This window comes from Lepisosteus oculatus, chromosome 9 (assembly GCF_040954835.1).
Source record: "Lepisosteus oculatus isolate fLepOcu1 chromosome 9, fLepOcu1.hap2, whole genome shotgun sequence".
Classification (NCBI taxonomy): domain Eukaryota; kingdom Metazoa; phylum Chordata; class Actinopteri; order Semionotiformes; family Lepisosteidae; genus Lepisosteus; species Lepisosteus oculatus.
Genome location: NC_090704.1, coordinates 46679607 through 46700686, shown reverse-complemented (window position 1 = coordinate 46700686; position 21080 = coordinate 46679607). Strand labels below are relative to the sequence as shown.

Genomic DNA, 21080 nt, shown 5'->3' with positions numbered 1-21080 from the left:
GGGGCAGCCGGAACTGCGAGGTCCGCCCCCTCCCGAGTCCGCTCTGCCTTCCTGAGTCGGGCTGCTCGAGGACCGGATAGGTCACGACAGAGCTGTGGTGGATGTACCAAACTTTGGTTTATGTACCAAAAACATTTTCTTATGAGGACACAGACTCGAGTTAGCTTCTGTTTTTAATGTTTTTTTTTTTATACAAACATGACATAGATGAAAAACGTGGTGGTGCCACGGACCAATAATTTCCACTACCGCACCGCTGAGTTCGCGGAAAATAGTAGATAATTTTCCTATGAAGTGATTTGTCTGTTTTTTTTTGACGAGATAGCGGGCCCTTCCCGGGGGGGTGTAGAGGAATGAGCCCCCCCCCCAGCCAGAAAAGGGTCGCGCGGCCAGCAGGGGGCAGCAGACGCGCGCGCCAAAACCCGCCCGCGAGGAGCCCGTGACGACGGAGCGACGCGCCTCGCTGATTGGCGGCACCGGCGGGGTCGAAGGTCAGTGATGTTTGGCGCCATTTCCCCGGCCGCAGAGAGGGAGATAGGCGAGTAGGGCGCTCTTTTCAAACACATATCGATTAAACTATCGTTTTTATGCAGGACGTTGCAGCCTAGCCCGTTGCTTTCGAGAGGGGCCTTTTCTGGTGCTTTTTCCCCGCATGTGCCACAGGCCGACGTTGATGTTGGTGGTGCTGTTTTGTGCTTTACAGTTTGGCCTAACAGGTCACCCATTGCCGCACTGAAACACCATTCATTCCGTTTACAGCGCTGTATTAACCCTGTTTCGGCGATGGCTCCTCTGGGTGTGATTAACGGCCTGCCGGGTCTCTAGGGCGGGCAGGTAGCGTTGTGTGCAGCACTATGTTGGAGCCGGACACGAACAGAAGCGTTTGAAACCGCTGGGGATGTCTGGCTGAGCGGTTCTTAACCTGGGTTAATAGGTGAGCTTTTTTCTTTGTTAGTTATATCTGCATGGGCATATTTATATATATTTACTCTATATAGGCTATATTCTGAAGCTCTAACGTACAAGAATCCAGAACGCTAGAAATCGCAGGGGTCCGGTGAATAGGATCGGGTCCGTTTCTTACTGAGCCTGGCGCAGAGAATATTCTGTTCAGACTGTGGTGCAGAATAAAGCAGTTCTTTTCTGAATAACGGTTTAGCAGCGAGGGTGTTTTTGTCTCTCGAAACATACTGGCACCCGGCTCGGGTTTGCTCTGTCTATCCGTGTGGAAGATGCGTTTTTGCCCTTTTTTCCAAGCGGAGGTCTAAGACGCCTTCCCAGCTTGTGTTGTGGTCTCTGCGTGGCCTTGAATTGCTGTCAGTTCCTGGTTTCACTGTGCTTTCAGCTGTCTCTGCTCCGGCGCGTCCAGCCCCGTCACCTTTTAGATAAAAAGCTCAGGAGTTTAAGGATCTAGAGACGGACTGAATGACAGAGCATGAATCTGTAGAGTTCAAACGAATTGTTTTGTCCAGTGGTTTATTAAGCGACACTTGGCATTTAAAAAAAAAAGGTTCCGACTATCTGGAAAGGCACACGATAGTTCTGCCCTGTAAATTCGTTGCTGTTGGACATTAGCGGAAAAACAAGTTATTTCATACTTTATAATATGGATGGTTGTCTATTATTTATATAAAGCTTATTTAAACTTTAAAGAGATGGTTTGACATACTAGCAACACGGGGCATAACTGAGTCAACCCCACACCTGTCTGCTGAGCAGGGTTTCCCACATCGGCATAACTGTCAACGTCCATCTGTCCATCCGTCCAGCCCGGCAAGGCGGGCTACACCCTGGCCGGGACGCCAGCCTGTTGCTGGGCGGAGGCACAGCCATGCACACACTCGCCCCAGGGCAGATTGTCCCAGGAGTCAGACCCGCTCAAATGTGGGGAGAACATGCAAACTCCACACAGACAGCACTGCAGGTCTGGACCCAGCGCGGCACGTCGTGTTTATTTTAAAAACCGCGGTCCCCGTTGAATTCTTTGTTGGCTGCTCCCAGGTGTTCGGGCTGGAGAAGACATGGCTGGGGTTGTCGCTATGGCATCTGTTATCGAAGACTTTGAGAAGCAGGTAGGCGCCAGTTTACTCTCCTCTTTTGCGTTTTTCTCTGTTCCTCCTCTCCCTTTCCACTTTCTCTCCTTTGCCCTGGAAAAAGGCTTGTGGGCAAGTCTCAGGACTGCTCGCGCTCCCTGTTGCATGTGACGCTTCCGTGTGGTGGAGATGAGAGCTGCACTGATTTTCTTGTAATAAAATAAAATTAAAGTAAAAAAAAAAAATTGACTTTTTTTTTTGCACCAGCCATGCAAGAGACAAAGAAAGGATGGCGAGACCGCGGCGGCTAAAACGATCACCAGTTACTTCCTGCCCATGCCCAAGGCCGTGGAGAAGCCCTTCTCCCCCCCCAGGTCCAGCAACATCCTGGATTACTTCCGGAGGACCCCTCCGGCCGAGGGCGGGAGCGGGGCGCCAGAGCCGGCCAGGGAGAACGGGCACAAGCCCTCCGAAGCGCTCGGCGCCGGCGGCGGGCGGCAGCGTCTCCGGCGGGGCAGGAAGCCGGGCAGGAGCTTGAGCAGGCAGCTGCAGGACTCCCAGACAGACCGCTCCCCGGACGTGCCGGTGATCTCCGACCCCGGACCAGACGGCTCTGGGGGCACGCCGGCCGTTGGCGGCACAGCGGGGGGTCCCGGCGACGCGGCCCCGCTCCTCGCCGAGACCAGCGCGGAGGCCCAGGAGGGAGAGGCCGGGGGCTCGGAGGTGCCAGAGCCAGTGTCCGTAAGGAGTCCGACGGAGAAATCTAAACCCCCCAAGAGGAGGAGCTTGGCGAAGAAGTCGCGGGGCGCATCCGCTTGCGCAGGAGAGGACTCGGAGGGGAAAGGGAAAAGAGGCAAACCTGACGCCCGGAGCAGCAGGGGAACGAAAGCCGAGCAGCAGCAGCAGCCGCAGCCTTTGGCTGATTCCCAGGAGTCCGAGCCGTCTCTGTGCGACACCAGCCTGGAGGTGCACGTGGACGAGGCCTCCCGGCTGAACGACAGCACGGTCACCATCTCCTTCGAGGACTTCCTGGAGAGCCAGAAGCAGCAGCAGGAGGAGCAGGCGGAGGAGAAGCGAGGCGATCCGGAGAGCCCCGAGCCTGTGGCCGTCGCCCCCGGGGGAGTGGATGTTCGAGCGGATGCCGACCCCGGCGCCCCCCAGCGCGCATCGCCCAGAACCCTCACTGTCCAAGCGGAGGTGCACCAGGACTCCGGGGGCCCTCGCTCCCCGGAGCTGGCCAGGAGAGTGGCCTCCATCTTTGTCAGGAAGGGGGAGGACGGCGGCGCGCAGGGCAGGACGAGCGAGCCGGCGGAGGCCGAGAGGACGGAGCTGCTGCCTGCGATGCCCAAGCGGAGGTCCAACGTGGTGCTGGAGGAGCAGGACCTTGAGCTGGCGGTCATCGAGGCTGCCGCCAAGCCCAAGTGCTCCCAGGCGGAGAGGAAGCAGTTCATGAATGCCTTCAAGCAGCCCGCGGGAGAGAGCCTGCGGGGCAAGGCGAGGAAGGGCCCGGGCAAACAGAAAGATGGCTGTGACCAGACGCCGGGGCAGCCGGGAGAAGAGGCCGAGCCGGGGGAAGACCCCGCCGGGGAGGGGCCTTCCCCGAGCGCTGAGGCTCTAGGGGCCGCCGGCAGTGAGGACAAGGAGCAGGGGGCCACAGAGGAGGCCCCTGCGTGCGAGCCGGGGGCCAGCAGGCTGAAGAAAAGGGGTAGGAAAAAGCAAGCCGGGGCTGTCGGAGAAACGCCGGTCATCGCCGCGACCCCAGCCGCTGCAGAAGGAGCCCCGCTGGGCCAGGGCGAGCCGGAGGCGGAGGCGGGTGGGGAGAGCTCCGTCACGCCGCTCTCGACGCCAGTCAGAGGGCAGGCTGCCCGGAGACTCACCAGGGGCAGTGCCCGCCAGTTATCATCGCCCAGCCCGCTGACCTCGCCGGCCCCCGGGGCAGGGGGGGCAGCTTCCTCGCAGGGCAGCCCAGCGCGGGTGTCCACCCCTCGAGCGCACAGCTTCAGGAGCGGGGTGTACAGATCGGAGATGCTCTCGCCCCCTGACGACAAGGAGAGCCCCATCAGGTAACGCGTTGCCACGGTTCCCTTCACGGCGTGTTCGTGGAAGCTGCAGTCTTACTAATGTTACTAGTGCTGAAGACGCCGAGTGGAATGTTTTGTAGGTTGTTGCAATAGGTGCGTGTGTTTGAGCTGATGTTTTAATAAGCTGTATATTTAATTTAAAGCACAGGTGCATAACTTCACTCCTCCAGTGCTGGAATCCAGCAGGATTTCTAAGCTCTTTAAGTGATCAGTTAGTGAAGGCCTTTGAAAAGTGTTGAATTAAGTGCAGCGAAGGTAAAGATGTGGGATGAATACCTACTGACACTGTGGGCCTCCAGGACTATTGTGCACTATTGTTTTAAACTCATGTGGAGTTTATCTTGCACTTTCAGAGTTCTCAGCCCTGGTGCCTCACATGCTCACTGTAAATGGTGTGGGAATGTTTTTAATCTTTAGGATGAGGTTTTCCCGTGTGTATCCTCGTTCTGGAAGGAAGGCTGGCGATGGAAGTGATTTTGAAATGACTCCACTGAGATCGAAGGTAACTTTTTTCACAGATATGTGGTGGAAAATAAGCCAGAATAAAGCTTACTGATATATCCGGGTGAGATGGCTTGGTGAAAGCTGCTGTTACTGCACACAGTACAGCTTGTTGTGTACACTTTGAGAGAAGTACAATATTTCCATACCTGCGAAAGCTGGCAGCTCATGACAGAGCACCGTTCTGCCGTTTTTCCTTTCTCCCAGAAACCTGGCGCTTTGAAGAGCAGGAGGAAAGCCAAAAGACTGGTGGAGAAGGCCAGGGCTCTCCAGCAGAGCAAGAGCAAGGCAGCTCCTGAGGAGAGAGGCACGCCCCGGCGCTCCTCTCGAAACCTGGACCTGAAGAGGAAGACCTACTGCGAGGATGAGGTGGGTGAATCATCCTGTACTGGTTCTGATGGTGTCATTGGGCAGGGGGTTGTGGGTTCAAGTGCCTGTTGCGGACTGCATTAGTGAGGAAGGCAGTTTGCCTTGGCTGCTCCAGTCTGCCCAGCTGGTTACCAGCCCTGTCAGATCGGGGACATCTCCATCCTTCCTTCTCAGTCCTGGCACTGCTGGATTCTTACCTCCCCTGTAAAGCACTCTGTGGCGTGGAAGGGGTTGTGTAACGGTTCCATTTTGTTTTTTATAAACAGGATAATGCTGTCAAAAGCTGCCTGTTTTTACCTGCCCGCTCTGTGTCCACAGGACTCGGTGCTGTTGGTAGAAGATGTGAGGCGGGACAGCGGACCAGCTCCAGCCGCACAGACGCAGCAGCTGCGCAGCCTGAACGACGTGCTGGGGAAGAACACGGCCGCAAGCAAGGCAGCGAAGAGCCCTGCAGGTGTCCCATCTAAGGGTCTTCCCTCCCTGGGTTCCTTAATGCCTCATGTCTCCTTCATCAACACCTTTTCTACTCTTGATCTGAATACTGCCAGTTCTCATCCTCCTGTGTGCCGACAGTATTAACTTGTTCCCCCGAAACCTGACTCTTCAAGGTCTAGTCTCTGTATTGCAATTGCTGCCAACCTCTTAAATAGCTTGAAAGAACTCCTTGCCAGCATTTTATCTGGATGAATTTTATCTGTGCGCTAAGAACACAAGCTTACAGTTGCAGAGGAACCTATCAAATTTCACTGTTGGAGGGGGGAAAATGGCGATTAGTATCTGCAGTTATTTTATTTTTTTCTTATTTAGGGTCAAACGTGGCACCTCTGTTCCTGGGGAAAAAGGCACAGAAGCAATCTGGGATCATCTCCATTTTTGATGACAGCAGGTAAGGCTTGTGCCGAAAGCTTGTTTTTTTTCCCAGAAGTGGTATACATAATTGCGAATCACGATTTAAAACAATCGTGCGTTAAACATAGCTAATTTAACCAGACCCCTCCCCCAGAATCCACGTGCCGTATTAGTTTATTACTTAAACTCCTTGTGCGGCTCTGTGGCTCCAGTGGTTTGTCGTCTGTCCTCCTCCCAGTCGCGACGAGTCCGAGAACTCGCAGGACGACGAGCAGTTCAGGGCCAGGAGGGAGTTTCTGAAGAGCGGCCTGCCGGAGTCCTTCAAGAGGCAGATCGCCAAGATGGCTGCCAGCCGGGAGGCCTACGCCACCTCCTGCGCCTCCTTCCTCCCCGTGGTTCACGTGCTGCAGGAAACCCCCGGTAGGGCAGCCGGCTGGCCGCTCACTCGCGCACGAGTGCAGCTCTGCACTCTCCTCCCCTGTGCGTTGCTGTTTACTTCTCCCTCGCTGTTCCCAGATTGCCCTCTCTGGAGTCTGCCGTGGCCCACGTCTCGGCTCCTGAAGCATCTGAGAGGAGACCCCGGCCCCCCCCAGCCCACAGGGCTGCCCGGACCGCTCGTGGGCTTCAAGACCACGCCAGCCCCGAGAGCAAGGACATCCAGGGTGAGCGCCGGCTGGGCTGGTACAGGTCGAACAGACGCTGCGTCCTGCCCCTTCGCTGCTTTTTGCAGGGCTGGCTCTTGAAGTGAAAGCCCCGTCAGTTGTTGGTTGTTCAGCAGGAGGAGTCTCCTACAAAATCATTTCAATTTCTATGCGTGCTATTTGTGATTTGAATGTCACTAGCACCTCATGGCGTCGAAAGAAACTGAGTGTCAAGATCGCTGCTAAATCTCTTGAGCTGTTGGGGTGGGATTAAACTGGGTTTCCACGCTGGTGTGTTGTCGCAGGGGCCGGGCTGCAGCGAGGATTTCTCAGAGCAGGTTCGGAGGTGCCTGCTGGAAGAGATTAGGGCTTCGAACCCTCTTTTCCCCGTGAGAAGGTTCTTCAACTGGTTCCTGAAGAAACGCAGCGAGCACCTTCTTCTGCAGAGCAGCGACATGGCAGCAGGTCTGTGTGAACCCCTGACTTAAAAAGCTGTGCAGGAGGAGTCCATTGAGAGCAGGCAGAGATCACCTGGGCTGAGCCCCGTCCTGAGTTGAGATGTGCTCATCTGGATGTCATGTTAGTCTCGCCTCTCTGGCAAAACGCTGAGGGTTGAGATGAGTGTGAGATTAAATCGAGCTCTTGTGTGCCGGTGGGGTTAGTTTTAGCTCTGGTTCTGAACCGTACCGGACTCTTCACAGCCTTCGGTTCGTCCTCAAGGTTTCTCTCCTTGCTCCTGCAGCTCCCGGTATGCCCTGCAGTGCCCCTGTCCCTCAGCTGCCCGCGGGGGGCAAACGGAAGCGGGGGGAGGGTGGGGCAGGTGGGGCAGGTGGGGCAACCAAGCGGCAGCGGGCGGCGGCAACGGCGGGGGGGGAGGAGGACGTGATCGTGATCGCCGACGACTCGCCGGACACCGCGCTGGGGGGCGCCCGGACGGGCGGCGCGGAGCTGGCGGGGAGGGGCAGGCCAGGCCGCGCGCGGAGGCGCAGGCGGCCGGACCGGGATGGCGGCGAGGCGGTCGTGCTGGACGACAGTCCCACAGCAGGCGCTGCGGCAGGAGAGGGAGACTCGGCAGGTACTCTCACCTACTGGCACAGCAGCTGGAAGACCCCTTCTCTGTGCAGCACAGAGCTGCGCTTGATAGGCGAGCGTTTTGTAAGCCTGTGCCTTTCAGTGTGACGAATTGTAACGTATCAAGAGTTAGAATTAAGTGAGACACTGTTTGACAGTCACTGGATTGACTTCAGACTTTCAGTCCTCTGACTGTCCTGTATGTTTCTCGCAGGATCAGAGTGTTTTGTATCAGTGGTTGACTATACCTCTGCAGGGGGTCAGTTGTGCCTGTAAAATAACAACATGCAGACCCTGTGCCGAATTATTTTAACGAGCCGTGTGCCGAGGCCAGGTGGCTGACGTGCTTGGTCTTGACTGTTTAGATGGTGTGAAAGAAGACGTGTTGTGGACTGAGAAGTACCAACCCCAGCACTCCAGCGAAGTCATTGGGAATTCGGTAGCAGTCAAGAAGCTGCACAGGTACTTGCCACATTTTTTATTTTTTCGCGTCCCGGCCTCAGGTTAAGAGCGCTGCCCTGGGAGCTGGGTGTTATACTGAGCGTTGTGCCGTAGTTGGCATCGCTGCACCAGTTTACATTATATCGGGGCAAGAGGCTGAGCTTCATCTGCATGGGAATGCTTTTCTTTTAAATGAGGAAAGGGCCTTGTGCTGGAAAGGGCCAGGTCAGTGGCTTGAACTCCTCTGCTCTTACAGAAGCAGGCAGCGTCCCACCTGGTCCCCCTTCCTGTCCAGGTCAGATAAACTGTAGTCCGGTCGAGGCTGCATGCCTTTCCCCTGCCCCCCAGCGGTGGCGGTGCTGACCTGCGCTGTCTTGATTTCTGTCGGCACAGCTGGCTGAAGGAGTGGAAGCTGAGGGCCGACTGTGAGGAGAAGAAGAAGCTGAGGGAGAAGAGGCAGGAGGACGACAGCGCCGGTGAGGGCCGCTCGCTTTCTGCGACTCGATCGGATCTTGAGAGGGCCCCAGCGGAGGGAGGGAGAAGCCGGGTTTCCGAGTCGTGGTTTGGATTTGGAGCCTCCCGAGTGTCTTGGCCCGGGCTCTGAGGTCTGGGCGGCGCGGGTTCGAGCCTCTGTCCTGCCACCAGGGACGCGCGGTTGGCTGAGCAGCGCAGAGGGTGGGGTGGGATTATTCAGCCTGGGGTCTCCTGGGTCTCAGTGCCCCCTCTGGGCAGTAGGGGTAGAAAAGCACAAATGTCGCCTGCGGGCTAATTTACCCTGTTGAGCTGGTCCTTTGTCATCTCCAGCCGGGCTCCGTAGCGTTGAAGAAAGTGCTGTTGTGCTGGTCTGTCCGCTGACCTGCGGCTGTGTATGTGCTGGGTTTTGGGTCTGCAGACGCGTGGGACTGCGGCGACTTCAGGGGTGAGGACGGCGAGGAGGACCTGCTGTGCAACACGGTGCTGATCACGGGCCCCCCCGGCGTGGGCAAGACGGCCACCGTGTACGCCTGCGCGCAGGAGCTGGGCTTCAAGGTCTGTGGCCGAGCCGCGGCTCTTTTCCAAGGGGGGGGGAGGGCTGTACCGGTCAGAACTTGGAGTCCTGCCTTTGTGGTGCTGTCATTTCCCTTCTGTGGGTTCTAGTTCACTCAGCAGACCCTGCTGTATCTGTATTTCGGTAACTGTTGCTCCTGGTTGCATGAATGCACACTGACTTTGCTGGAGCGTTAAACTGCAGTGGACTAGCAGGCCCACAAGGGGGAGCATCTTTTACAGGTAGTTCTCCATTGGCATGCTTTTGGTTTTGTGCTGGCCCATATTATATACCACTTCTTAATGGCTTCTGCCGTGTAAATCGAGAACCACCTGCGTGTACTCTGTTCTCTTGATGCCTGTGGGAGGGAAGTAAGCTCAAGCCCTCGGTGACGAGCTCTTTAACCTTTCAGTGCACAGCTTTGTTGCAGCACTTGGAGGTGGTGCTCATGATGGGAAGCCACTTGGTTGAAATTAAAAAATCAGACCTGAGCTCAGTCCCTGGATGGTCACACCAGCTGTGTCTTTGTTAAAAGCCCTTACGTGCATGTCCGCTGTCTTGACCGCGCCCTCGCCGTCGCCCCAGGTGTTTGAGGTGAATGCGTCGTCGCAACGCAGCGGCAGGCAGATCCTGTCCCAGCTGAAGGAAGCCACGCAGTCCCACCAGGTGGACATCCAGGGTGTGAACGCGCACAAGCCGGCCTACTTCAACAGCACCAGCACCAGCACCTCTAGGCCCGGTGGCTCTCCAAGTACGTCGGGATCTTTTGAAGCCTTTCTCTCTTTTCTTCTTCCTGAGAGGGCAGGCAGTGTCTGCCTGTGGAGTGGGAGCTCTGTAGATCTGCTGGACACACTGGACAGCAGATCGTGAGACAGGACAAAGGAGGTTTGTTGCCAGTAGGTGGTCCTCTCTGCCCCTGTCTCATGGCGTCCTGCCTCAGGATGTGTCCAGAAGTTTTAACAGTTGCAGCCTTAGAAGCAGTGATCCTGTCTGTTGCTTTGAGCCCAAGTATCAGCCTAATGAATACTACCAGAGGCCTGCATTTGCAGTGTTGATCAACAGAAACTACTCATGCATGGAACATGCACAGTTCCACTCATGGATATTTTCATTTTGTAAAGGAAAGGGAAATTCTCCGAGGAGGGTCGTGTCATCTCCCAGAAAGTCCCCTCGAAGGGCGAGCCCCAAGAAGGGGGGTCTGGCTCCCACAAGTCTCGCCAGCTTCTTCAAGACAGGCGCCAGACTCAAGAGCAAAGACACAGGCAGCCAGGAGAAGCGTGGAGAGAGAGGCGAGTGACGCTGGCACTGTTTCTGGGACACTTAACAATCAAATTAATCCTTGTCAACTTCTAATGTTTTTCCTAATGGTGAAATAATTACTCTTATTGCTTCTGCTTCCCTGTTCGCTCCTGTTGGCTCTCTCAGACAGTGGTTCTCCGAATCCTTTGGCTGATCAGAGAAGCGGCTCTCAAGGCAGAGAGGCTCTGAGCAAACCTGCAGGCAGCAGAGACGGTTCAGCAGAGGAGCCGGGTAAAAAGGCAGCCACGTCCCTCATCCTTTTCGAGGAGGTAAAACGCCACTTTCTTCATCCCGAGAGCAGGGAGCTGTATTTCAGCTCCAACACCTGCTGAGTTTAACATTTAAGAAAGTTTCAGACTGTAGCTGAGGCTGTGGATAACATTTTTACTCTTTTCTACATATCTTTACATATCTAAACATTCAAATGTTTTTCGACATTCTTCTGCTGCTTTTAAGATGCTCCTTGCTTTCATACAGGAGACATGGAAGCAGTTTAGGCTGTACTATCTGAGAAAATTCAGTTAATTTCTTTTTGCCTTGTGTTTATTTTGTGTTCAGTTTGCTTGTAGAGTCATGGGTACCAGTGGACAGCCAGGAATAAGGAGTATTTCTTTCATTCTTCAGTCTGTCTGTTCTCTGCTGTTAATCTATACCTCAGTTATAACTCAAGAATAATCAAATTAATTCCTCAATACTGAACCTGTCTCCTTTCCATTGCCCTGAAGGTTGATGTCATATTTGAGGATGACAGTGGATTCCTGGCAGCAATCAAGACCTTCATGGCCACAACCAAGAGGCCTGTAATCCTGACCACCAGCGGTGAGCACAACCTCCTCTTTGCAGTGACGCCAATTTATTGGGTTTTTTTTTTTAGGAAAGTAGATCAACTTTCCTAAACTTTTTGAAGTTCCATTTTTTTTTCTTCTTTAGATCCAACGTTTAGTTCGTTGTTTGATGGACATTTTGAAGAAATTCATTTTAAAACCCCTTCAATGGTAAGTCCACCGCGCTGCAGGTTTAGCTGCAGGTGTCGATGCTGGGCTGGTGCTGCTGGGGCGGTGGGGTTTTGTATTCTGCTGTAACCATCGCCAAACCTGACTCGATTCCTCCGTCATTCTTCCAGGTGAATGTCGGCAGCTACCTGCAGCTCCTGTGCTTGGCCGAGAACGTCCGAACAGACGCCAGGGATTTTTCCTCCCTGCTCTCCTTGAACAAGTGCGACATCAGGCGGAGCCTCCTGCACCTGCAGTTCTGGGTGCGCAGCGGCGGCGGACGGAAGCTGCACAGGCCCCTCCCCCCTCCAGGTACACCTGCGCGCCGTTCTGTCCTTCAGGGTGACCACGACCGAAATATCATCCCGCTGCAAACTCGGCCCTTTCTGTCAGTACTGCCCATTCTCCAGGTCTGCTCCACTCACCTTCGCCTCGACCTTTGAATTATTTTCTTTTTCTTAGGCTTTGAATGTTTGTCACGGGTAAAACGCCTTGCGAGGTGGAGCCCGGCGTGTTGCCTGAGGGGGTCCTCGATTAACGGCTGCGGTGTTTTCTGTGCGGTCCCGGCTCCGTGTGCTGATTGGAAATCTGCCTGTCTTGCTCACAGCTGCCGAGGCTCCGGTGGGGGCGCCGCGGGGGGGCGGAGCCGCGGGGGGGGTAGATGCAAAGGGCGCCGCCCCCCCTCCTGCGCGGGAGACGCCGCTGGGCCTGCCGCGCTGCGACACTGGCTGCACGGAGGCCATGCTGGGCTTGCACAACATCGCGCCTGCGCTTGACCCCCCGTCGGTGTTCAAGGTACAGTGTCCCTGGAGCCCTCCTGGGCTGCAGCAGCTTGAACTGAAAGGCAGGAAGCAGACGTGGTTTCTGACCCTTCTGTGGTAGAAGGGCTCCTCTTTCCTCTCTCCCAGCCCTGCGTTCAGTGGGCTACAGCCCTGGTTCCTGAAGTGGGGGGCTGATGCGTGGTCTCTCTGTGGAGGAGGCCCTTCTGGCTTGGTGGGGATTCCTGCTGAAACGGGAAGAGTGCTTGCCGTTAAGTTCAAGAAAGTGGTTTTATTCTGAGTTTTTTGGCCGTCAGGTACCAGAATCTAAAACTGGCAGCTTGAGCAAAGTGGGTCCGCAGGGCCTGTTACGCCAGAAGCTGTCACCCTGCAGCTCAAAGCTGGCAGCCCCACTGAAGCCCAGCAGGTGCGAGCCTGGTCAGTACCTGGATGGGAGACCTCTGCTGGAAGAGGTGTTAGTGGGGCTAGTAGGGGGCGCTCACCCTGCGGTCTATGTGGGTCCTAATGCCTCAGTATTAAAATTCCCAGGGCGTTTCTCTAAAGGAGTAGGGGTGTTACCCCGGCGTCCTGGCCAAGTTTCCCCCTGACCTTTACCAATCATGGCGTCCTAATAACCCCCCTCTCTGAACTGGCTCCATCACTCTGCTCTCCTCCCCACTGAGAGCTGGTGTGCGGGGAGAGTACTGGAGCATCATCCAGGTGGGGCTGCACACTGGTGCTGGTGGAGGGGATCCCCATTACCTGTAAAGAGCTTTGAGTGGAGGGTCCAGAGAAGTGCTGTGGACGTATAAGGAATTATTCACGTGATGTGATAATTTGTGTCCCCCAGGGCCAGGTCTCCACAGTCCCGGGAAGCCAGAGGCGCTGGGTGCTGCTGGCCGAGTGCCAGAGGCAGGGGGTGGACCTGCTGTACTGCAATCTGGAGGAGCTCCTGCCCTTGCCAGTCGGGGTCCTCCAGGGGCCTGTGGACGCACAGGTGGGCCCCCTCCCGACAGCCAGGCCCGAGGTGGGCGGGGAGCTCAGAGAGGAGGACAGTCCTGTGAAAGCCTCCCACGTGATGAGGAGGAGGAGGTGGCTGGAGCTAAAGGGCAAAGACATGTTCGAGTCCGATTCGGAGTCGGAGGAAGGCTTCCTCTCGCTGAGGAAGACAGCTGCCCGTGCCTCGCGAGCTGAACCCGCGCAGGAGGGGGGCCCTGGTGACCCCGAGGTGCTCTCCATCAAGACTGGAAACGAACCGAAATCCGCAGCAGAGCAGAGGCGCAGCGAGCTGGTGTCCCGCTGCCTGGGCTCCCTGGCCGAGTTCCTGGACCACGCCTCTTTCCTGGACTCCTCCCTCTCCCCGGAGGCGCCGGGCACGGAGGACATCTGCAGGCGGGGCGGCTTCGCCTGGTCTGCGAGCCGCATCAAGAACGGGCTCTCGGACGAGGAGCGGGTGGACGGGGACCCGTGGTGGAGGCGGGAGGACTGCGGGGAGAGGCGGGCCGCCCTGGCGGACCTGAGCCTCCGGAAGTGCCAGGCTGTGCTCTCGGAGTCGTGGGAGGCGTCCCAGGTTCTGTGTCAGGAGCTGGGCCGGGATGCGATCGAGGAGCTGACCCTCCCTGTCGGGCCGCACAGGCAGGGCTTTTGCTTCAGCCCGGCCGCGCCCCTCGATCCCAGGTGCTTGTGTTTTTTTATTTGCGTTTGTTCTTTAAGAGCAGGTGTGTGTGTGTGTGAGATCCTGCAGAGCTGTCCCCCAGGACCCGCGGGTTAAAGTCTTCTCTTGCCTGCTGTACGTGCTTGGTCTGGAAGCATCGGAGATGTGGAGTCAGTTAGGCCAGCCACTCCCCACCTCATTTTATGATGCTTTTGAGAGGGTTTTTCCTCAGACGGAACCCCTTGGAACTTGAGTTAAGAGGGATTCCCAGTTCCTGCTCCGTCGCCAACGTGTAACCTGTGTTGCTCCAGTGTCCTGGCGCAGAGGGAAGCAGCGCTGAGGGACGTTTTCTCCAGCCAAGCCTTCGCCAGTCTGGGCAGCAGGCAGGCCGCGGCGGCGGAGTACCTGCCCACCCTGCGCGCCATCTGCCGGTCCGAGAAGCTCAAGGAGCAAGGAAGGGTGAAGAGGAGGTGAGCTTCGCGAGCAGGGCTCTCCGGGCTGCTCTGCTGTCCTGATCGGGCTCTCCTGTTGGGTTTAAAGTTGGCAGCAGCGCTTGGGGCTGAAATGTCAAGATCTGTTTTTTAAGCGATTTTTTTTTTTAACTCTCTGCTACCATTACAAATCATAGTAATCATCCTCATCGTAATGATCCCATTCCCATTGTGTTCAAATAAAAGGCCCGCTGCTTTAATTTGCTTCGACCTTTGCTATAAACGGGTTCTGTAGATATTTAGGTCAAGTCAAACTCGTTCAGGACTTTTTGTAGAATTTAACAGTGGGAGAAAATCGTATTATACCGGGACAGGGTTGTTTTCAGATATAAAATCTTGCTTAAGACTTCTGTATCCTAACCATGATTTATCTTTTTTATAATATTCCTGAATAATTTTGCTTAATGGTTTTCTGTTGGAGCAGGTTTACAGAAGCTGGTCAATATTTTCATCTACACATCGATCAGATTGAACATAAACACTGAGATGAAATTCCACAGAAGAGTTAAACACGAGCATCTCATCTCCTGAAGCCTCTCTTAACTTTCACCTTTGATTTCCTGCAGATCTTTTCTGCTTGTCATATTATTTTTTTCCCATCCATGGTGTCACTTCTGGCACTTTCGGTTTCATTAAGATTTTGAAAACATTTCAATCATTGTTTTTAAATTTTAAAAATGTTGCCCTCAGAGTGCATGTGCTCCAAACATACCCGGATTAGACTGATTTTTAAAAGCCTCATTTTCTCTTTGGCAATGTGCTCTTCAGAGCTGCCAGTAGCTGTAACGATCCATACTGGGCCTGGCAAGATCACACAGTGGAGAATGTTTTATACTGCATATTGACACATTGGGTCTGCTTTGATGGAGGCTGTGGCAGGTCAGTTGCTCTCCAGCTCTGCTCTTACAGTTGATAGCAGTGAAGTAATCCTTGCAGGCTTCATATAGTTTTGATTGTGGGCCCTTTTCTTGGCTGAGATTCCTTGAAAACTGCCTCCCAACAATGAAGATAACATTCATTGAATGGTACATTAAAAAATGATTAATTGCACTTCGAGGTGAGTTCCCAAAACTTAACATCTTGGCCACTGAGTGTCTGGTTTCATCAGTGGGTCAGATAGTAGCAGGTGACTCTAAACACTCATTCCAGAGGCAGTTTCCCACACCGACGCCTGTAGCCGATTTCACACTTTTGTGAATGAGACCAACAATGTTCTTTTTTTCCTTTTGCACTGACAAGCTTGCTCTTGATTGTCTTTCCCAGGTTCCTGCACTACTTTGATGGCATTCACCTATGCCTTCCCAAACACACCATGGATTTCCTGGCTGCAGACTTTCCTTGATCTTAGAGGGTCTGCATGGGACTGTCTCGGTGCCATGAGGTGGTTAAATGCCCTGCTCGTACGATCTCTGTACAGCAGTGGAAATATTGCAGAGATTGTGACTTCTATGTGAATGTCAGTGTACATTTTAACAGTAGCCTTTAGTGTGTGAAGTTTCAATTTTATGTATTTTATTTTTGCATTTCGTTTGATAGAAATAAATTTGCATTTGCTGTTTGACGGCAAAATCATTTGTACAAGATCATATGTAACCTTTGTGTACTGGTGCTATGTGTATATTTTAAATTAATAAGTGGAGGAAATGATGCCGCATATGAACCATGTTTTTGTACATGAAAAATACAAGGTGTTTGTTATAATAATGGGGTCTTGAAGTATCTGTAAGCCTTTTCTGCAGGCGACTCTGCTGTATAAGAGGTGCCTGTGATAGGTTAGGTGTAAAAATGACTATTCAGCCCAGACTTTGTTTGGTCTCTAAAGATTCATTAGCACCGTTCTTAAGGTTTTCAACCCCCGTGTCCTGGGTCAGTTCCTCTGGGTCCGGCCTTAAGTAGCTGAAGTATTTCCTTCCCTGTGATCTGCTGTAGCACGGCAGGGGTGGAGAAAAGGGACAAAAAAAAAGAAAGTCATCGAGTCAAACATACAAGCAGCTCAGCTGCCGGCAGCAATTAGCACTGGTGTTAACGGGCCCCAGTGGAACAAACCCCAGCACGGAGAAGAAACGGTGCTAAAACTAGGTGCTTTAACACGGGAAGTACTGTGTAATGCAGCAGATGGTCAGTAATGCCAGTGCAATACAAGCCTCGTGTATTTTGACAATACTGTCTGTTCAGTGCCAGCTGTGACCAGGCTCCTCAAGGCTGGTTCTTAAAGCTCGCTGATCTTTTTTTTTTTTAAAAGATCAGCAAAAGCACCAAAAAGTATTGGTAGCGGCTCCTCTCGGGCCTGTCGGGTGTATAGGAATACAGTTCTCAAGTCTAAAGTGATTTCATACCCACTGTGATCATCTGCCATCTACTGTTTGAGCAGATCTCCAGACACTGGACTGTGTGTTAACAAAATACTTTTTGTAACCTTATTCACATCTGTTTTTGGAATATCTTTATTAAAAATAAAAAAGGATCACCCTTGCAGTCTGGGCAGGAGGGATGCCTTAAAACAAAGCCTTCATCCGAAATCCAAAACTGTTTTCATGTAGAAGGTTTTCATATATTATCATCCCCAATACCAGAGAATGAAGAGAGGCGAGATCTGTTGTCAGTTCTTTCTTACTGAAACATCACTGCCGCAGGTCCAGAGCACAATCTGTCAATATCCAGAAATGATCATTCAGCTCTGGTTGCAACCCGTGGCTGGTGTGTTGTGACAGTGTGGCTCCTGTAAGTCCTGAGACCACAGGTACAGTTGCAGACCTGAGCATTGCCTCTGCCCCTGAAACCTGCTTAGCCACCACCCTTATACCTTATTAAAACAGAGGTGTCTGTGCCAAGTAAGCCCCGTTAACACACTCGGTTCACCTGGGAGTAGAGGGGTCTGGCAAGTGCAGTAATGTGCCTGTGGTTCACGCAGCACGCCGGCTGCGCTGCTGGGACCGGTCTCCTCCAGGCCGGCGGCGGCCCGGCGGCGGTGCTACCGTGGCTCTAATGGTTGCGCAGCAGCTCGTAAAAGGCCAGCGCCTGCAGGAGGGCGTCGCACAGCTCCTCCCCCCGGTTTCTCCCGCCCAGCTGGAACAGTTTCCTGTAGCGCACGGCCAGGCCCGGGGGGAAGGTCACGCGGGGGTCCCTCCGGGCCACGGAGTCCACCAGGAGCTGCCGCACCAGCTGGCCGCCGCTGGTCCGGGCGTCGCCCACCAGCAGCCCGAAGTGCCGGCCCACAGCGGCGCGCGTCATATTGAGCACGCGCGGCAGCCCGCCGGCCGGCCACCGCGCCCCCAGCAGCGCGAACAGCATGGCCTCCACGGTGCGCAGGTGCAGCGTCACGGGGAACAGCGCGGTGTTCTGGAGGGAGATGCCCGGCTTCTCCACTACAAAGAAGTCCGCCTCCGGGATCCTGCTGACCACCGCCGAGATCTGCAAGCGTCCACATGTCTTTTATTTGAAGAGAAAGGCCTGTATGTAGAGGCTGTCTTAATTTAAAACAGGCCAGAGCGTACTTATGAAATAATACCTGTACGTGTGGTTGTTCAATAAACACTTCAGTTGATTCACAATGGATTCTGAAACTGGCATTTTTAAATCTGACTTCAGAAATGCTTAAGAACAATAGAAATGTTCATTACATGAGGAAAGCTTAAACAAACCTGTGCTTTAAGATGTTTGATCTCAAATTACTCTTAACAGGTTCTCCTGTCCTTTCTGGACCATTTCAGAGACTTTAACCTTTTCTTCCTCCTGCAGCTGGCGGTGTGTTCCAAAAAGCAGCCCTGTTAGCATCACTCAAATCTCAAACCTACATTTTGGTTCCCACCAGTTTCATCCCTCCAAATATCGGCGCTTCCCTTTAAAAACTCCTAATATTTTTGGCCTCGAACGTTTTAGATGATAAAAAAGGGAACGGACCTCGCAAGAGGCTGTAATTGGAGAGAAAGGGTCACATTTCACGGTCTGTCGGAAAGACAGGTCAAGGAGGGACACAGGATCCAGGGCTCACTTACGTCTTCCAGGTAGGCTGAAGCCATGTAAGTACCATTCATGAAGCTGCTGCACTCCTCCTGCTGCCAGTCCTGCACCCTGAGGCTGCGGTCCATCTGCGCCCAGGCGATCTTGTTCGTGCCACACACGACCGACACGATGCGGTTCGCCTCCTGCAGGACAACACGCAGAGGAGAATGGGTGGCAAGGCTCTGCTGCTGACATCGTTACTGGCTGGTCACAGCTCAGAGCCAAGTGCACAAAATCCGTGTGTGTGTGTGTGTGTCACATCTTTAACTCGGTGTTCATTCGTGCTACGTTTCAACTTAGACAAAACCGCCTTCCACATGAACTAGTTCAAGAAATGCGTAACGACAGATGAAGCTTTTTTTAAACAAAAATTGATCTTTCTCTCCAAATGAATTTGAGTTTCTCTTGATTTTTTGGGTTAAAGAGAGACGGTTACTGCAAGCGCAGCGGCGACAGTCACCTCCAGCACTCCCCGGTCCACATCGGGCTTGACGAACCTGGCGGGCTGGACTCGGACTTGGGCTCTCCTCCTCTCCCTCTGCTCCAGGGGGCTGAGAATGAAGTTGAAGACGACCAGGGCCGTCTTGTACTTCAGCCGCGGCACGTTCACCACGCTCTCCAGGTCTGGGAAGGGGCCGTTCCTCCTCCGGTACTCCACGATGTTGGCCGACTTGCGTCCCCTCAGCAGCTTGACGGTGGCCAGCTCGCTCTCCGGGGCCGTGTTGAGCAGCTGCAGGATCTCGGCGCGCTGCTGGGCCGTGTAAAGAGAGTCCAGCGTCTGGCCTTCGCCCCTGCAGTCCGGCAGGGGGGGCCAGGAGCCCGGCCCCTCCAGGTGTGCAGACGCCGCGTGGCTCCTCCAGCGACGCGACCGGGGCTGTGGCTCCGGGAGGGAGCCGGGGGGCCTGCGCAGCAGAGCATGCCGGCCTGCAGGAGAGAGACAAGGACACGGCCATCACACACGCCGCCAAACCCGCTCACCCGGAGACCATCCGCACTGCAGGGGCGCGCTCTAGGAAACACGCGTATATTAGTGCGATTGCGGCAGAACTAGTTTGGGCACGGTGACGTCATCGCCCTCCCTGCGCGTAGCAGGGACCTCAGCAGGTCTCCTTTAGCTCACTCGGCTGGTTCCCTGTTGCGTTACGCCGGAGACCCAGGTGTTGTGGGGCGGCGGGGGCACCCAATTAAACTCTGCGACATTTAATTCCGTTTCCCAGCTGGAGAAGTCTGTATTTCTCAAAGAAGTGGCCACATGACTTGAAGATGGGAGTATTCAATGAAATGTGACCCCGCCTTTTTGCGAAGTGCTTGGGAAATATTTGGGGATGAAAAGTGTTTTACAAACAGAAACAAACTCTCATCTAAAATGTTAACTTACTTTAAAGGTGTACATTTAAATTATGAATATAAAAGTTTAAATGTTCCCTTCCTGCTAAGAGAAAGGAAACACTGTCTCAAGCATTTCTCAGTTCTGGGCCTGAAGTCAATCTCTGCCTTCTGGGTTTTGTCCCGGGCTGACCTGTTGATGAAATTTATTGTACCTTTAATTCAACTACTTGATTTAAAAAAAAATCAGTCTCGGGCCTTAAGGAAGGTTTCAAAAATGGCATTTATCCTGTCCCAGAAGTTAGGATTCAGACTTCCTTCCCCATCTATGAATTGGCTTCATTACTCTGCTCTCCTCCCCACTGATAGCTGATGTGTGGGGAGCGTTCTGGCGCACTATGGCTGCCGTCGCATCATCCAGGTGGGGCTGCACACTGGTGGTGGTGGAGGGGAGACCCCATTACCTGAAAGCGCTTAGGTGGAGTGTCCAGAAAAGCGCTATATAAGTGTAAGCAATTATTATTATTTCTCTCGACTTCTGAAAGACCAAAGCAACACGGGCGCAAGGTCTGCAGTAACAGGCCACAGGCAGCAGGCGACTCTGAGTCCGCGTTAGGTACCACAGGACTGCGTTTCAGAGCATGCTAATTAAATTACAGAACAAGTGTGTCAACTCTTACATAGCAGGCAATGTCTAAGTTCATTCAAAACAGCACGCAAGTATCTCAAAACAGAACGAATATCATTTTTTTCAGGGCATTATTCAAATCAAAGGTGACATTACAAACTAAGTGCTTAAACAGCTCTTAAGTGCGTTTAAAAGCCGGGTCTCGGTAGATCTGAGCATAAGGACTCCTTGCGCGCTGCACGGAACCGGCTTCGTCAAATACTACATTTTACATCCGGCTCGACGCTGCAGACTAAGACTGAGCTTTTCCATTAGTGTGTTTAAAACTGTATCACTATTTAAACGTGTTCACTATGATGACACGCTTTTACTCTCGACATGCCAGAGAAGCAATACGGAGCTACACAACGCAGCGACGCAACAGTCCAGGCATTTGACATCTTGACAAAGAAGAGAGAAACAACTGGCGGCGGTTGCGGTATCTGGGTAAAATGTATCACTCCCGCGTCGGTTCTCCACCTTTTCGTCTGCGTTTAATTACCTTTATTCAACACAGCCAAGAGAAGGTGCTTTGGGAACCACATCCCGCCTCGCACATATTGCTCTCCACACACAGTCGCTAATGTCGCGTCCTCTGGGCAGGTCCGGGGACCGAGAGGAAACAGCGGCGCTCTTTTCCGTTCCGGGGTACTTTCGTTCCGCAGCTTTCTGCTCCCGGTGTTGATAGGGCGTCAGGTGTTCAGCCGAGGGCCGGTGAGATCGCGGATGAATTAAACCGGTTTAAATGTGTTGCTGCTGATAAACACCAATTATTTCGAAGTGCTCTTCATACTGTAGTCCATTCGTGTAATTGCTGATTTTTGTATTATTTCACAAGAACCTAACTTCGATTTCTTAATTTTGATTATTTCTTTATA

At 53.6% G+C, this 21080-nt stretch overlaps 2 protein-coding genes across 4 annotated transcripts; one reads left to right on the top strand and one right to left on the bottom strand.

The window, feature by feature from the left end:
- Positions 1-18: 18 nt before the first annotated feature.
- atad5a (ATPase family AAA domain containing 5a) lies at positions 19-16671 on the top strand. Of its 2 annotated transcripts, XM_069194656.1 has the most exons (25): positions 19-491; positions 760-934; positions 2002-2072; positions 2301-4096; positions 4532-4616; positions 4823-4984; positions 5303-5438; positions 5792-5870; positions 6072-6253; positions 6350-6495; positions 6780-6939; positions 7217-7549; positions 7911-8007; positions 8380-8462; positions 8879-9015; positions 9599-9764; positions 10135-10302; positions 10439-10581; positions 11038-11131; positions 11243-11307; positions 11436-11616; positions 11912-12099; positions 12913-13739; positions 14028-14186; positions 15471-16671. In XM_069194656.1, exons 3-25 carry the CDS (start codon positions 2022-2024, stop codon positions 15547-15549), a joined length of 5517 nt encoding a protein of 1838 aa, XP_069050757.1. In that variant the 5' UTR covers positions 19-491; positions 760-934; positions 2002-2021; the 3' UTR covers positions 15550-16671. The 2 variants fall into 2 exon arrangements, with proteins under 2 accessions (XP_069050757.1, XP_069050758.1); XM_069194657.1 differs by lacking the exon at positions 760-934.
- A 494-nt stretch (positions 16672-17165) lies between these two features.
- Positions 17166-20826, bottom strand: tefm (transcription elongation factor, mitochondrial). Of its 2 annotated transcripts, none has more exons than XM_015356239.2 (4): positions 20705-20826; positions 18670-19133; positions 18203-18352; positions 17166-17636 (listed from the first exon to the last, which is right to left on the bottom strand). In XM_015356239.2, exons 1-4 carry the CDS (start codon positions 20745-20747, stop codon positions 17190-17192), a joined length of 1104 nt encoding a protein of 367 aa, XP_015211725.2. In that variant the 5' UTR covers positions 20748-20826; the 3' UTR covers positions 17166-17189. The 2 variants fall into 2 exon arrangements, with proteins under 2 accessions (XP_015211725.2, XP_015211726.2); XM_015356240.2 differs by having other exon boundaries at positions 17166-17618.
- Between the last annotated feature and the right edge of the window lie 254 nt (positions 20827-21080).